Here is a 17,659-nt window from a genome sequence, read left to right as displayed (position 1 = left end):
AAATGACCCTACTTTTTTTTTTTAAATAATAAGAGGTCAAACTATTATTTATTTTTTATTTCTATTATTTACAGAAAATAATAAATAAATATATAACATGGGAAAAGAAAAGTTTGCCAAATGGAACCAACACTCAACAGATACCTGCCAGAAGATCTATAAGGAACCATCATATTCACCTTGGAACATGCAAAATGAAGTCATTACAGTAAAAGAAAGGAAGAACAAGAAGCTGCTTTTCCAGACCCCAAAGGCATCATATTCTATGATTCCATTTTTACCACATTCTGGAAAAAGCAAAACCATAGGGATGGAGAACAGGTCAGGATTTGCCAAGGGTTTGGATTGGGGGCAGGGGTTGATTACAAGAAGCACCGTGAGGGAATTTTTGGAGGTGATGGGATTGTTCTCGATCGTGGTAGTAAATGCACGACTCTATGCAAACGCCAAAACGCAAGGGACTGGACACCAAAAAGAATGAATTTTACTGCCTATAAATTTAAAAACAAAAAGGGGGGCTGTTTCAGATTTAGCAACAATGTATAATAGAATGGATCTCCTTCATGGTAAATGGATAAATTTAAAAATTCTATTTTGTAGTATACCCAGAGAATTTTTCATTTGAGAAATAGTAATATTCACTATCTTTTAAAAAATGAATTCTGAACACTTTTTGTGGAATCCTGTCATTAAAACCCATCGTTCAGTATTAGACAACATACATACCAAAATGTACTTACTGCCCTTTTCCTCCAGTACCTAGGGTATTTCAGAGAGAAATTGTGAGAAGCACTAAATATATAAAGTCTATTGTATTATGACTTACAAGTCCCACCTTCGTGACTCAGATCAGCTGCTAAATCATGTGACCCAAAGAAATCACTTCACCTTCCTGGGCTTGGTTTCTCTAATCTTAAATGATGAGATTATCCTTTCCAACTCTAGTATGAAATTACTCATCCACTTCACAAAATCATTTTGTTATTTTGAAGTAGGCATTCTGAGTTTCTACTCCTTCCAGAATCATCCACTTACCAAAAAAAAGAAGAAAAAGAAAACCTATCACCAAAATGACATTCAATGGGCACCTTCTCACTACCTAGCTCAAATTCCTCATTTTACAGAGGGGGAAGCTGAGGCCCAGAGAGGTTAAGTGACATGCCCAAGGTCAAACAGCTAATTAAGGGCAGAGCCTAGAACCTAGAAAATAATTTTGTCGTGTGCATATCTAATATCTAGGTCACTGGCCCCTCTTACAGGGTCCAGTGGCTGGAGCTAGAAATTCCTTCTAAACTTTAAGTCCTAAAACCCAAACTAATTGAGGCCAAGGTTGGTTAACAGTTTGTCCAGTGTCAGACAAGCTGTTAGCTGACAAGGCCAGGAGGCCAGAGTCCGTTTTCTTCCCTCCACGCTGCTCTGTAAGACCAGAGAAACCTTCAATCTCAGATTACATTATATACATAAAAAATTAACAAGGCGATTGAACCCAACAGAGGCCCATGAGAACATCTGGTAACAGTAAATACATTAAGATTTGGCTGAAATTTGGCAAAATATCTTCAAGTCAATTCCAAAGTCAAACATACAGGGGACTCATAAAATAATAAGACTGTCAATTTGTCTTTTGTTTTTTCCTATATAGAGGAAGCAGAATATTCAGACGCTAGAAGAGATGGAAAAAAGTACCTCTAAACACTGCACACTAATCAAGTCTTACTCTTAGTAACAACACTCCTCCCACGTTCCCTGCAGGAAGAGGAAGGCCAAGAAAATGAACATCTTAACAAGCATTATTGCCTCTAATGCTTGAAGAACTTGTGCTTATAGATTCAGTTTTGTCCATTTAAAAAAGGAAGAAGAGGGAATTCCTTGGCAGTCCAGTGGTTAGGACTCGGAGCTTTCACGGCCGGGGCCCGGGGTTCAATCCCTGGTCAGGGAACTAAGATCCTGCAAGCTGTGCAGTGTGGCCAAAATAAATAAATAAAAATAAAAAAGGAAGAAGAAAACTCAGTATGGTTGATATAATATGTCCGAAAAGTTGGGTTAAAAAGGTTTTCACTTTGCAGCAAATCGTTGTTATGGGATATACAGAAAGCCTTAGCCTGGAATATTGGAATTTTGCATTTATTTTGAAAAAAAGGAAGTTACTCATTTCTGAAAATTAGAGTCAACTCAGTGATGTCATACATTTTAAGTTTTCTTGCTTTTAGTGTGTGTAGTATGTTGATGGTTGTTGAAACTGGCTGATGGGCACATGAGGATGACTGTATCATTCTCCATTCTGTTGTGTGTTTGTAAATTTCATAATAGAGTTTTAAAATTATCCCTGTGTAAGTAGCTAGGAGGGGCGACATTTGTTTTAACATGGAGGAAGCTGAACATTGAAATGGGAAGGATGTGGTTGAGTCAGCAGAAACCTGTACAGAATGATTGTGAAAAAACTCTCTAATTTCTTTCAAGTCTTGGCTATGTTGATTTCCTTTTCCAAGAAATTACATTTATTCCAAACAGACATCTGTACATGGTAAGGTTTAAGAAAATAAAACAATCCTATTAATCCCAACTCCTGCTCCTTTCATGTGATGTGATCTCAAAAATAGAGTCCTGAAGACACTCGTCCTTTGCATTTTTAAGGAAACACTCTTTTCATGGATATGAGAACATACTTCACAGTATTATTGTAAAACCCAAGTAAGGTTTTTCAGTATTCAGAATTTACACCAATAACATTAAGGGAAATCAAAATTATAAAAAATAAGTACTCATCCCAACATGTTAAACTGCTTAAATTTTCTTATACTTCCTCCTATTCCTCTTTGGGTGTATTTACATCTAGTTTTACATGGTTGTGCTCTGTCTGGTAACCACTGCACTACATACATTATCTTATTTAATATTCATAACTTCTCCTGAAACTAAATACTATTTATTATTTCCATCATCACAGATGGGTAAACTGAGACTCAGCGTAGACTAAGACCAGAATCACATAGTTAGCAGGTAATGGGAGCCAAGACTTAAACTACACTTATCTGGTTCCAAAGCCTTTTCATAGTATCATGTGGACTCCAGGGGGGATATCAGGAGATTCTGTTGCCGTGGTTCAGAGAAAGCAGAGATACAGATGATAACAAAATCATGGAGACACTGATTATATATCTGTTATGACTTTGATATGCAACTAATATTTTACTGTTTCAAAGAATCATTGAGGGAATTCCCTGGCAGTCCAGTGGTTAGGACTCCATGCTTCCACTGCAGGGGGCACAGGTTCAAGCCCTGGTTGGGGAACTAAGATCCCACATGCTGCATGGTGTGGCCAAAAAAAAAAAAGAGTCATTGAAATGCAATACTATGCTTTGTTAAAAAAAAACTAAAACCTTGATGCTTCTAGAAAAGATTAGTTTCAGACAGTTGGTAGAAAATAACTGGAGGTGGAATGAAAGCTGGAAAAATGGCCTTGCCAGTTCTAAAGCAGTACCTATCAATACATTAATCCTTTCTGCAAGAATTAAATTCATGCTAAGTTCAGCTTACTGGATATTTACCAATTGTAACGGTATCTGTACTTAATTAAATGTGCACATATACTATAATCCAAATTTTCTTGTCTTGCATAATGTTGTTCTAGGGATTAGGGGTTAAAAGCTAATTAAGAGCAGTATTTCCAGATTATTTCCTTCACAGGGTAGCAGGGGCAAAAAATATTTGGGCACAGATTCCCCAATGAAGAAGATGATCCAAGTATTATACAGCACAGCCAAGGTCCAGAGGCATTATAAATGAGCTTTCAAATAGCTCTAGCTTCAGTATAGTTTAATTAAGTAAATACTCTGTAACCTGCCTATGGTTTCTCTACAAGGAGCATGGCATCTAGGTTCTCAAGAGCCAGGATACCTTGTAGATTATAAACCTTGCCCTATGACCTCACCCAAATTACTGCCCCAAGGACTGCCTAGAGCACTTACCAAGGAGGCAAAAGAAGCCAAACGAGCCCACATCACTAATACAATATTTTGAAAATCATGTCCAAATTTATAATGTGTATTTAATATTATCTGGCCATACAAAAATGATGTCATTCGAAAATTCTGTTCAATGGATAGGAACCCAAGGAAGTGTCTGTTTTGTGTAATTTCTCCTTCAATCTGAATTTATCTCCATATCGACACAATAAGTGCCAGTGTGGATTATCATCCGGCCCCCCCCAAAAATAACTTTATTATAAACCTGAATGTTCTAATGATGTTCATTAAAACATGATTCTACCAGCCCATCAATGGTCATAATTCTTTGTCACTGGTAAAATCAGCGTAACTGAATGCATCCTTTGTGGTGCTAGAACCTGAACTCTAAATTTAGGCTGATGTACAGAGAACACAATGCATACTTTGAAAACGCCTGGGGCTGGTCCAGCCCCACCCAGATTTAAGCCCCTGGTAACCTTTCCGTAAACACATACCTTCCAAATAACTCAGTGTTTACATTTGCTGAGAGCTACACCTGGAGAAATGTTTCTCAAGTTTCTTTCTTTTGTTATCTTTCCTTAACCTTTCATTTCCTTAGCTCACGTTTTTTTTTCCCAAGCCAGTAGCTAAGGGGCACTCTAGGTCAAATTCAAGCAGAAGCAGCCCACCGCAGGAACCGAGAGTAGGCCAGGAATGGGACAAACAGCAGGGTTGGGTAAGTGCCAAGTTGTGGGAGAATCTCAAACCAGGTGCAGGTAAGACAGAAACTAACTGGAGGCGTCCACATAGGGTACCACTGCTTTCTCTGGCCATCAGAATTGACGGCATGATGGGCCAACCTGTTTCCAGGTTGGCTACCTGGGAACCAGATTTTCTAAGGAAGGATTCTGCCCTCTTAACATTCCAACTGGAACTCTTTGCTAATTCTACAAGGTATTGGATATCTTTATCTTTACTGGTATCATTTGTTGGCCTAGCTATTATGGAATTGGACCTTCAATCAGTAACTTACCCACTGTTTCTCTAATTCTGTCAAAAATGACCTCCACCCTACCCACCCCAGGTAGGGGACACCACCCTCTGATCTTCTCATAACCAACCAGCCCCTCCCCAGACCCAACCCACAAGCATCCAGCACTGTACCCAGTATCTTCAAGTCAGGCACAGTGATAGGTCGCAGTGTCGGGGGAGTGACGGGGAAGATAAAAATGGATGTCACATTTCTCACCCTTAAGGAACCCAAACACTGAGGAGGAAGGGCAGGGGAAATTTTCACTTAGCAGGTAATTATAATTCAATGCTGGTAGCAGTGTCAGGGAGTATAGGAGAACCCAGAGCTGGAGTACCAACCATGTGGGAGGTGGGTTATCAGGGATGGCTTCTGAAGGAGGTGACATCCAAGGTGGGTTACAAAGGATGAATGGGATTAGTCAGATAGAGATGATAGGAAGGGTGGCCCAGAGAAGACATCATAAAAAGCCACCAGAAAAAACTTAAGTGAAAATCGCAGAAGTGTGCAGGACCAAGTAGGTGCCAGAACATGAAGTATGAGGTGTCAGGGAAGAAGAAATGAGGGTAGAGAGATGGGGCGGGGGAGGAGGGGAAGTCGGGTCACAGAGGTTATGCTGCATTTGGGAGTTCCCTGGCTGTCTAGTGGTTGGTGACGATTCTGCGCTTTCACTGCCGAAAGCGGGGTAGCGGTGGCGGCGGGGGGTTCGATCCCTGGTCGGGGAACTAAGATCCCGCAGGCCGCGGGGTGCGGCCACAAAAACAAAAAAGACCTTCAACTTGAGCCTCAAGATAAGGAAAAGTCACAGAAAAGCTTTAAGCAAGGGAACGACAGGTATTCTGCCAGCCTATCTGAGAGTTCTGTACTGCCACCATCACTTGACTCCGGAAGCAAAGCTCCCCGGCGCCTTTGTCCCATAAAATTCCTTGCACCTAGACTTAAAAATGCTTCAAAATTTAAAAAAAAAATAGTTGAGCTTTTAAATGAAAATTAGCTTCCTGAATGTCTGCCTATGATCTATTTAAACAAAGAATACATCTTGCAGTCTTTTGTTTCTCACTTACAGACAATAGGGTGCCTAAAATAAGGACCATTTTTCTTTTTGTGTATTTTTGTGGTGAACTTAAAAAAAAAAAAAGTACATATGCTGTTTTCCACACATGATGCTTAATTAGTTTTATTGTCTATAAACTTAATGAAACATCTCTGGAAGAATATAAGGAAGCATTAAAACCAGCAGCTGATGGAGTATAAAATTTTAAAATGTTAAAACTCATGAATAGATTTCCTGTTTTTTTTTTTAAAAAGCTTTTAAAAAACGTTTTTAAAATAGGGACAGATATTCAGAAACCAAAAAAAAAAAAAAAACCCACAACATTTTGAGGGGTTCGAGCGGGGGAAAATTAGCTCAACATACTAAAATTAGCCCCATATACGAAAGAGTCACTACACTTAATACTCAACCACTCAAATCTCCAAACTTAAATTCCATAAGGTCATAGCCATCTGCTTCCAGAGCCACCCACAGTGTACAGAATAGTGCCGGGTACCACGCTAAATTTATTTAGCAGGGCTAAATAAATATGTGTTGAGCGCTGAAAATAGACATGTCAGAATGTTCTATTATTTTTCTGAAGACTTCTTTTCTATTCTGTAGGAAGATAACGTCCTCAAGATACTTGATTTTCTTTTGTTATCGTAACAGTGATTAGGTTCAAATTCAGCCTGCCTGCTCCTCGCCCGCCAGCCTCTGTGAGCACATTACCTGAGGAACGCTTTCCACTTCCACTGGCTCAGAGAAGGGAGAGCCAGACCAAAGCCTGTTTTGGATGGGGCCTGGGGGAAGCAGGCACAGAAGCCTGGGTGGGGTGTGGCAATTGGTTCCAGCAGGACCACTTCCTATGATTCCAAAACACAAATACACACACACACACACACACACACACACACCCATATCCCTGCTAACCTTATTTCCAGCTTAGAGTGGTCAGGTGGGGCTTACTTCCATTGCCCTCTGCACTTTTTCCCCAACCTCACCTTTTTTTTACCTTTCTGGAGTTCTGCATGGAATTTGCTTTAGCTACGCAGGAAAGAAAAAACGACTATTCCTTTTCCTGGTGCAAGAGAACACTTCAGACTTCAGGCCACACGAATCCAGAATCAGATCCCAGCTTTGCCTTGGACAAGCTGTGTGATACAAGCGCATACTTCACTGTCTCTAAGCCTCATTTTCCTCCTCTGTCCGCGAGGATAGCAATGAGGCTTTCTCATCATTCAAAGAGATGATGTAGAGCGTAACACATCTGGCACAAACTGTATTTACAAGAACAGTGTCAGATGCCACGTATAGTATGTTTACACGTGTGTGAAATGGTTTTTTGTGAATAATTCGGATGCTCGCTTCACTGTGATAAATGTTGATTCACTCCCCCTCCTGCAAGTTTTTGTGAACTGTTAATCTAGTATCGTCTGAAATTAACTGCATGCCTCTGTCCCCAGCCACCCTGCAGTTCCTTTTCCTGCCCTTCTCTAAGTAGGTTTCTATAACCATCATTCTAGATTAGCACTTAGGGCTGCTTAGTCATTGAGCCACCTAATAATTGCTCTGAGTCTACTTTCAGGTGTGAAGGTAGCACCCATATGTGTCAACAATAACGATGCTACAGACAAGAGCTGGGAGGTATTTCAAGCATGGCAGACACGGGGTCACCTCCCCACAGAGCTGACGCCCACACCCGCGCTGGTACAAAAGTAGACACCGGTGCATTAGACATCACTAGGAAGAGGCCCTATGGGTCACACAGGTCTTCCTGGACAACATATGGAAAACAGAATTTTGAAAAGAAACCCAGTCCTAAATCAAAAAGGGGATTTGGTGCTGTTTTCTGCCTGCATGCCTCTCATACCTTGGCCCCAAATTATCATGCACAACGGGAAAGACTTCACAGTATATAAAACCAAGAGGCTGCAAATGCAAATTTCTAATAAGAAAATGGGACTTAAAAATTGAGAACTGGGGCTTCCCTGGTGGCACAGTGGTTGAGAATCTGCCTGCCAATGCAGGGGACACGGGTTCGAGCCCTGGTCTGGGAAGATCCCACATGCCGCGGAGCGGCTGGGCCCGTGGGCCACAACTACTGAGCTTGCCGCGTCTGGAGCCTGTGCTCCACAACAAAAGAGGCCGCGATGAAGAGTGGCCCCCGCTTGCCACAATTAGAGAAAGCCCTCGCACAGAAACGAAGACCCAACGCAGCCATAAATAAAATAAGTAACTAAAATTTAAAAAAAAAAAAAAGAAAAAAGAAAATGCTCCCTATTTAAAAAAAAAAAAAAAAAATTGAGAACTGACTTTGGGTCAACTCCAGCTAGAATCTCTCTCGTATGTTTCAACTCATTGTTACCCATTCTTCCAGGCAATAAAATATCAGACTAGATTTACTGGACCCAGTCGGTTGAGACCTGGACACCTGTTCAGGCCTAAGACTAGAAACGTTTAAGCCACAGGGATAATCTGGAAACATCCAAAGAGGAGTCAGAGATTCTGAAAACAGCCCCGTGAACTTTGAGCATCAGTGTAATACTGTGTAACAGCCTCTGAAAGAAACACTACCTATTTCAACTCATAAATTCTAGAATGCTTATTCAAAATCAGTCTCATTATGTTATAGCTGTGTTTATCAAGGACTACGAAAGACATTCATTCCAAAGACTGAGCTACTGTATGTCAATTATACCTCAATTTAAAGAAAAAAGACTGAGCCAAAGGTCGGGAACCATGTGCTACACCTTCAAAGGTAGTTTTGCCGGAACTCCGGGAACCCGGCATATTTATTCCATCTCTGTATAGCACAGTTATAAGACAGTAGAGCTGTCACCAAACTGTCACTGAAAAGCAAGCAGACTAATAGCTTTCTAAGCATTTATTTGTTTTTTTTCCAAATAATTTCAAAGAGCAGCTGAATGTTAGCAAACTCAATTGAGTATGGATAAGAAAAAATGGGAATGGAAATTTGTACCTACCTGGGATCCTATTAAGTGTCACCCAGAAATGTTCATCAGGAGAATAGGTATCTTTGGACCAGTGTAGCAGATCAATGGCCCTTTGGTCTTGGAAGACAAACTTGACAAACTCTCTGGTAAGGGCCACATAGGCCGTGCCAAAGTAGATGGTCAGCTGATGTGGAGGGGAGGTTTTCAAAATATTAGTATTTTTCACAAAAGAGCCACCTCTGCCTAAGTGCTCTCGGTGGACATATTTAGTCCGCTTTATTGCATGATTGGGAGGCAGGACCCCCGGGGTAATGTTTTTCCCTTTAAATCCTTTCAGATACTGAATGATCTCCCTGTTGGTTTTCAGGGGGAAATCTTGCCCACAGGTGTTGATGGCGTACCTCCACGGAACTTCAGAAGCTAAAAGGTCTTCCAGGCAGTTCAGGTCAGCCTGGAGCCTGGAAATTCCTGCGTAGACCACAGGCTCTACCTTTGAAGCAAGGAAAGCATTCTGGAAGCAACTCAGTAGCTGCCACACAGATTTCTTAAACTGAGTTGTGGCTTTCTCATCCACATGAACGCAGTAGACGTTGTGGGGCATATAGACAGCCCTGAAGAGTCTTTCGAAAGTATCGAAGTCCTTATGGACGACCATGACATATGCCAAAGGGAACACAGCTTCTTCTTTCGACAGGGGGCTCGTGATGTAGTGATTCTGGATCAGGTAGTCCTTGCAAGGGACACTTCCCACAGGTGATGTCAGTGTCTTTTCCCACAAAAAGGATGACTTATCTTCTAAGGCGTAATTACAGGCACGTATCCTAAAATCCCTTTCATTGGAACTATTCAGCTTCCCGTAACTTTTTGGCTGGCTTAATTGGCTATTGTAAAGTATCACAAAAATAACCACACTGACCACCGTGAAAGCAAAAAAACAATACCTCCAAAAGCTCATTATTTTCACTTCCCGGGGGAAGGAGTCTCTCTCCAGGGATTGAGAAACCATCGGTTCCTGAAACCACAAGTGTGAAGAGGTTGAATTGAACCTCCTTTGCCAATCTTGAATTTCAACAGTTTCTCAAGAGGGCTTCCTTTTCCCGGGTCCTTTAATCCTCATTTATTCTCTGCTTCTGGGTGGCGTCCATCCTCTCTTGGTGATGGCCAGAGATACTTCTTAACGCGCACTGGTCTTCAGTCCTCGGTGCTGAATCCCGGCTGCTAGCAGAACGCGTCTGGCTCAGCCCAGCCTCCGGGAAGCCCTTCTCATTTGCATACAAGACGCCAGTGGATCTTAGCAAATTGCGTTCTGGGCTGGAATGACGGCTCCTTTCACCCAGGCTGTTTCTCTGGCTTTACCCCACCCACTCCATCCAATCTATTCCGATCTGATCTCCCTTCTCGTCTCAGGCTTTCCCCTTCCTTTTCGAATTAAGTGGTTCTCATTTTTCTGGTTAGCCCCGCTACCTGCTAGCAGTCCTTGGAAACCACAGCCTTTGGACTGCTGCTCCTAGGGGTTTATTTCTCTTCCTGTTTCTCTGCCACTTCTTCTCCTTTCAGTGTTATCCCTACGTCTGGGCATATATAGACACAGATAAGGAAAAATGCCCTTGCAACATGCCTAAGTAGAAGATTATCAGAGGCGAGGAAAAAAAAAAAGTCTGATGGAGAGGTAGGTGTTCCCTGAATTAAATCAGACAATTTCTGATGATGTTACATAGCACATATATGTCTGTGCAGGCTGTGAGTAGAGGGAAATAAGAATGACACTCTTGGGGGCATGGGATGAGGGTAGAAGGAATCTAGTGACTTTTGACATTAAAGGGTGGGTGTGGAGGCATAAACGAAATAAACACACCTTAGTTTGCCTCCCTGGGAGAAAGGTGATACCAATTGTTCCTAGAGAGCAAGAGTTGGTTCCCATTTCACACAGAGCTTCAGATAACTTGAGCTGTTGACACAGTATTATCTACCATATGTGGAGTGACTAGCCACTGGGTCTCTTTAAAAGCCTGACATCTTAAGATTAGAGGTCGTTTCATAGAACTCAAAAGATTCTCCTTTCTACCCGACCCCCTCTCCCACTTCCTTACTCTGAAGAAAGAACAAAGGCTTCCAGGGCTGCCGCAAAATTCCTGGAAGTATCCGTCAGTGTAATTCGGGGGCGCCAGGAAGAGAAGCCCAGCAGGTCTGGTCACATTGCAGATGCTTTCTCCTAGGTCACCTGTGCCAGGTGCCTCCTGTGCTCAGCAAACATGGAGTGGGTTGCAGACTAATGCCCGTGGTAAGGACGCTTCTGGAGGAAAGTTACTGGCCCAACTAACAGATCGACTCTGGCAGCCACAGGAGCTAAGAGTGGCCCTGCTCCCATCTCACTCCCGCAGTCAACCCAACTATCCTACCTGTCTGGGCATGACGCAGCAACTGAAGCAGCTGCTTCTGTTAGGAAGACATTGGTGTGTAACGCAGCAATCTCCCTGTGTCCCTTCCCCGTCCCACACCACCCCTTCATGTCCTACAGCTCTGGACTAATGAATGACAACAGTAGCATGGATGTGACTGAGAATGAAAAATGTCACCTGCCCTATCAGTAAACAAAGGATGTTGCAGCCATCACGCCATCACATGACAGCCGCCCCTGATGGTGAGCCCTGAGGGCACTCAAGATGGAAACAGGATGCCCGCCATGAAGCCATCATGATGCCCGCCACTGCAGCCACCCCCAGTGGTGCACCCTGAGGAGACTCAGGATGAGAAAGCACAGGATACTGGCCCCAGAGAGCTGAGGTACATATCAAAGGAATGATTTCGATGAGCCCAAACTTTTGCATCTTCGCCTACATAGGAAAGCGCTAAATTCATTTACTTGAGAGGCCTGGTTTTCTTTAATTAACAGTAATGTTTTGATCGTCCAACTCCCTGGTCTTTGTTGCAAAAACTCCTGTGTATCCTGGTTCCTCCCTGACCTCTTCGGAGCTGTCCCAGGCTTGAAGTCCTCAGAATGTCCACCGAATAAAACATAATTCTCAATTTTTAGGTTGTGCGATTTGTTTTCGGTCAACATGACAGATACTGATTTGGAGATAGGCCCAAAGAGTTGGCAGGGATCTTAAAGATCACCTAACACAACTCTGTATTTCACAGATGAGCAAACTAAGACCAAGACAAATAATTTTTTCAAAGTCATTCAGCCAGATAGAAGCCAGAGCCTTAATTCTGCAGCTCCCTGGTCCAGATACTGGAGCCAGTCTAATTAGCTTCAAATCCCAGCTGGTCACTGACCAGCTATAGGAGCAGGGTAGTTACTTAACCTCTCTAAGCATCAGGTTCTTTGTATGCAAGATGGGAAATAACAGTGGTTCCTATATCACGTGGTTGTTAAGAACATTAAGTGAGATAACTCTTGTTCAGGGTTTATGTATCTGTTCGTATATGTTCAATAAGCATTAGCAATTATTGTTGTTATTGTTTTCCTTTCGAAAAACATCCAACATTTCTGACCCTGTTAAGGAACTGATATTTTGATTTCTGTTCTTAGTAATGGAAAAGAAAAACATTTACATTCTTAAGGCTTTCGGATGGGTTGATTTATTGCCACTCTAAAAGAATGAAGGTTAAATTTCACTCTTTTCCTTCCCCATCATTATCTTCTTTCACCCCCCTGGGGTGGGGGATCGTAGAAATGTGGGTTCATGAAGGGAAGCACTGAATAGTCTGCTTTGATACCTTCAGTTCCCTTCGTTCTTACTAGACCCACACCCTTTTCTGCGAAGTAAATTGCAGGAATCAGCAGGACTTGGGAGGAGAGGCAGAGGGAAGTGGGCGCAAAGGGCTCTCATTGCAGGTTCTGTTGGTTTGCCCCCTCCTTTTGTCTCGACCCTTGATCCTACAAGGTGGAGCTCTGATCCAATGCCAATGCAAAGCGAACTCAACAAATCTTTCATCATGATTTAGTCAAAGCAGGTTGCAAATGAGAAGGGGGTACAATGTGATTAACAGCTCAAAATAGCAGGATCCCAAACCCCTTCTCTAGTCTGTTCTGCCTTATTTACAGTGATTTAGATGAACAGCCAGAGATTAGAATGCGATGCCTTTTTTAGCGGTTGGCCCAGCTGTAGGTTTGTTTGGCCCGGTATCTGTGGCAACTGAAAAGGAAGTTTCTTCCAGCAAATAATTGGGCAGGCTAAGCTATTAACTTCCAACCAGGACAGGATTTCTGCTCTCTTCACTCTAGTTGGCTTAACATATTGAAAACAGTCGTCAAGTGGACATTTTGTATCACTCCCTGCCTCTCTCTGCCCCCAGGATAACCTTTACTGTCACAATCAAGGAGACAGAACAAGGACAGACACTAACAACACATAATTAGCTTGGCTCAAACCTTAAAACAAAAGGCTAGGCTATGGGGGCGGGGGAGGGGGGCTTCTGGAGAACACGGTGGGATATTTTTTCCTTTACAGTCACTTTCATTCTCATTAACCTCATTTGGGCTGTGTCTCTACCCCCGCTGGTCTCTCAGAGGCAAACGTGAATGACTTCCTGTAAGGGCAGGGCTACAGTCTGGGCCTGACCTGTTCCCAAGTCCTTATAGCTCTCCTTTACCTCTGATTGCTTCTTTCGGCACAATTACTGGCTATTGAATCAAGGCAATGTTTTTTGCTGGGCCGTCTCATCTCTCCCAAGGTTACACCATCCTGCTTCCCATCGAAGGCTTTGGTGATGTCCTTCTGACAACCTCAAACACTGGCCAGAAGCGAGACCCAGAAAGTAAACAAGAAAAGGTCTCCCAGCAACCAAAATAATGATCACACATGGTAGGCTGGATTCACACACTCAAATGTGTACAGGCAGGTAAGCGAGAAAAGTAAGTGAAAAAAGTTGGTGAAGCTGGTGGAGGGCAAGAAAAACAGGGCTAGTGAGTTCACGAGCGGCAGCAAACACTTGGCCACAGTGCTGTGGACATTGAGGGAGGGTGCAGATGGTGGTAAAGAGCCTTAAGGTGCTTGCCCCACCTAAAGCAAGCACCTCCCTCTCAAAGTCAGCCCTGAATAACGTGGGGTCATGGGGCAAGTGCTGCCAGCTCCTCAGATATTTGAAGAGGAAGGAGAAATCTGAATTTTATTTAAAAAAATTTCCAAACTCTTTAAATGTTATCAAGTAATTAACAAATTTTTAAGACACGAGTGCATGCACACATATGTACCCTGAAGACTGCACTGGCCCCCAGGATGCAGTTTATCATCTTTGGTTTAAGCATCAAAGCTCCTGTATTTGAAGCTCTCTTGAGGCTTAGCTTATTCACTTTTAGTTTAGACACAATCTTAACAAACTTTCTCAGATCTAAGCAGATAAGAAATCACAAATTAGAAGAGGAATATAGAACTGGTAGATTGGGCACCCTTTTGTCAGCAATAAGTGATACGCTCAAGAGTGAAGTAGGGGGCTTCCCTGGTGGCGCAGTGGTTGGGAATCTGCCTGCCAATGCAGAGGATACGGGTTCGAGCCCTGGTCTGGGAAGATCCCACATGCCGCGGAGCAACTGGGCCCGTGAGCCACAGTTACTGAGCCTGCGCGTCTGGAGCCTGTGCTCCGCAACAAGAGAGGCCGCGATAATGAGAGGCCCGCGCACTGCGATGAAGAGTGGCCCCCGCTTGCCGCAACTAGAGAAAGCCCTCGCACAGAAACGAAGACCCAACACAGCCATAAAAATAAATAAATAAATAAACCCAAAGTTTAAAAAAAAAGAGTGAAGTAGGTTTGAGAAAAACTCCCAAAGTTTCCATTAAAAACTAAAAACAGAGCTACCAAATGATCTAGCAATCCCACTCCTGGGCATATATCCAGAAAAGATGAAAACTTGAATTTGAAAAGATACATGCACCCCAATGTTCACAGCAGCACTATTTACAATAGCCAAGACATGGACACAACCCAAGTACCCATCAACAGACGATTGGCTTAAGAAGATGTGCTATATATATATATATATATATACATACACACAATAGAATATTACTTAGCCATAAAAAAGGATGAAACATTGCCATTTGCAGCAACATGAATGGACTTAAGAGAATAGCATACTAAGTGAAGTAAGTCAGACAAAGACAAATATGATATCACTTACATGTGGAATCTAAAAATTACCACAAATGAATCTATATACAAAACAGAAACAGACTCACAGACATAGAAAACAAACTTATGGTTACCAAAGGGGAAAGGGGGGAGATAAATTAGGAGTATGGGATTAACAGATACAGACTACTACATATAAAATAAACAACAAGGATTTACTGTATAGCACAGGGAACTATATTCAATGCCTTGTAATAACCTATAATGAACAATAGTCTAAAAATAAAATTATATATATATATATATATATATATATACACACACACATTTAACTGAGTCACTTTGCTGTACACCTGAAACTAACATAATACTGGAAATCAACTATACTTCAATTAAAAAAGAAAAAAGAAAAGAAAAACTCCAAAAACAGTGCAAGATCATTCAATTAAAGAATGACTGGCATTTGTACAGCCCCATGACCATTTTATTACTATAGATCAATACCTCTAGTATTTAAAATTATCAAATAAGTTAATGAAAGGGCTTGAAAACTGTGAAGGCCAACCCAGTGCTTTGGGGTTGAAAACAAGCAGAGTACGAACGCTCAGTGAAATATAAATTTCTTAATATATTCTTGTACATATATTTTGCATAGTCTATTTAAAAAGGAATTTCTGAAATATGTTTATTCAAATAGTTGTTGTTGGTTTTTTTATTAACCATTTTGTACACAAAAGGGCAGCCTTTAAATTATCTAGGAAACTCACAATTCTGATGAAACTTTTTCTGAAAAAAATGTTAGGCAAATATGTCTACCACATGCTTCTATATCAGACGTCAGTGTTTTTTCTGTAAAGGGCCAGGTAGTAAATATTTCAGGCTTGAGAGCCCTTTGGTTTCTGAGGCAACCACTCAACTCTATGACTGTGTTCTGAAAGTTCTGAAAGTAGCCATAACCGTATGAGGTTGTGTCCTGCTAAAACTTTATTCATGGACACCAATATCTCAATTTCTTATTATTTTCATGTCATAAAATAATTTCTTTTATTTTTTTTACAACCATTTAAAAATGTAAGATCATTCTTACCTTGTGGCCAGTACAAAAATAGGCCAGATTTAGCCCCCAGGCTGTATGTCACTGGCTGATTTCTTTTCTAGATAATAATCAAGTTCCTCCAGGCCTAAATTTTGTCATATCAGAGTCTTTGCAATCACTTTCCAGAGGAAGAAATGTGAAATGAGGGAAAATGGTAATGTTGGTCATCCTTGTACCTGCATGAACCCCCTTTGCATACCCCGTTGGGGTTATAGTACAGAGCGCTGGGCTATATGCCTCGGTTTCCCTTCTTCTGTAAAACAGATATATTAGGAACACTGATCTCATGGCGTTCCAAAGGGATTTAAATAGATTTGTACATAAAAAGAGCTTAGAGCAATGCCTTGCACAGAAGGCGTACTCAACAAAACTTACAGAATCTCTCTCTGTTGCCAAACTTGGTTCATATAGAAACTGAAGCACCCACCCACCTTCCTAGGTACCTTCAGTGAAGCAGAACAGTAGTGCTTGATGGGTCATTCTTCACCTAAAAGACCCCAAAGTACAGGTGGGAACCATCAAGGCAGCGCCAGCCCCTTCAGCCCTCTCCCTACACCCCAGAGTAAGGGAACTGCCCTTCATTCCCACTTGCAGTCTCTTGAACCTGTTCTTCCGAGACCCAGCGAGCTGGTGCACCCTGCAAAAGGGTTGTGATAGAGCATGCTGGCGAAGACCAGGGCTTTGGAACAGGGTTTAAATCGGGCTCTGCTGTTTACTATGTGACCTTAAGAAAGTTTCTTGGGATCACTGTGCCTTAGTGTCCCAATTTTTTTAAAAGCGTCATAGAAGGTCTATGAAAGTAAATCTGGCTAAGAAGCCTTCCGTATTTTACTATACTGTTCCGCATACCGTCACCCCAGCTTCACCTCATTCTTCCAAGATCACACTGCTTTTTCCTACGTCCCTAGCAGCCTCCTTTGGGTAGCAAATTTGTTTCCCTCTTGTGGTTAACTGCCCAGATTTAATTCCAGTTGTCCGAGCAAAAGCAAAAACAAAAGCAAAAAACAAACACACACAAATTTTACCTTTGGCTACATTCTGTTAAATCTCAAGGGACAGAATTGGTGACTCTTTGTCTTTCTATACAACTTTTCTGTTTCCAAATGTGGGCTCTGAGAAAAAAGATGGCAAATTCTTAAGGAGAAGACCTTGCATGTCCCACATCTTTCCAAATCTGGTATAGTCTTCTGGTACCCTTCTCATACCAAGTACTGCCAAACTCCTCCACCCCCATAATTTTGAAAGTTGAAGTTGCAAGGAGATGTTTCTGCTAAGAGACAATATTTTACCATTCAGCTGCTACCAGAGATCTGTATTTTGAAGATACTCAAAGAAAACGAAAGTCTTAAAATAGAGATAGGCAGTGGTTTCCTCCAACAAATAATTTTAATAGCCCTATTAAATTCTTGATTTGTTTTCAGTTTATTCAATCCACTATCATACTAGCTTCTTTCCCATAGAACCTGTCATCTACTTGAGTTTAGACAGTTTGTTAGGGCAGAGTGCTGGGATAAATCCCCC

General features: G+C 41.9%; 1 protein-coding gene across 3 annotated transcripts in view; it reads right to left on the bottom strand.

Moving 5' to 3' along the window:
- LOC118903443 (N-acetyllactosaminide beta-1,6-N-acetylglucosaminyl-transferase) overlaps window positions 1–17,659 on the bottom strand; it is a 57,013-nt gene that overhangs the window by 21,621 nt on the left and 17,733 nt on the right. For 2 of the 3 annotated variants that reach the window (XM_036868569.1, XM_036868572.1), the window contains exon 1: window positions 8,998–10,180. The exons of the other annotated variant lie outside the window; for it this stretch is intronic. In XM_036868569.1, the coding sequence (XP_036724464.1) occupies window positions 8,998–9,973 (976 nt within the window). In that variant the 5' untranslated portion in view covers window positions 9,974–10,180. Of the gene's footprint in view, window positions 1–8,997; window positions 10,181–17,659 lie in introns of those variants that run through there. 3 annotated transcript variants of the gene reach the window in all.

The sequence above is a fragment of the Balaenoptera musculus genome, chromosome 11 (assembly GCF_009873245.2).
Source record: "Balaenoptera musculus isolate JJ_BM4_2016_0621 chromosome 11, mBalMus1.pri.v3, whole genome shotgun sequence".
In the NCBI taxonomy this organism is placed as follows: domain Eukaryota; kingdom Metazoa; phylum Chordata; class Mammalia; order Artiodactyla; family Balaenopteridae; genus Balaenoptera; species Balaenoptera musculus.
Note: the sequence above shows the minus strand (reverse complement) of the source record. Positions and strands in the feature narration are given on the sequence as shown.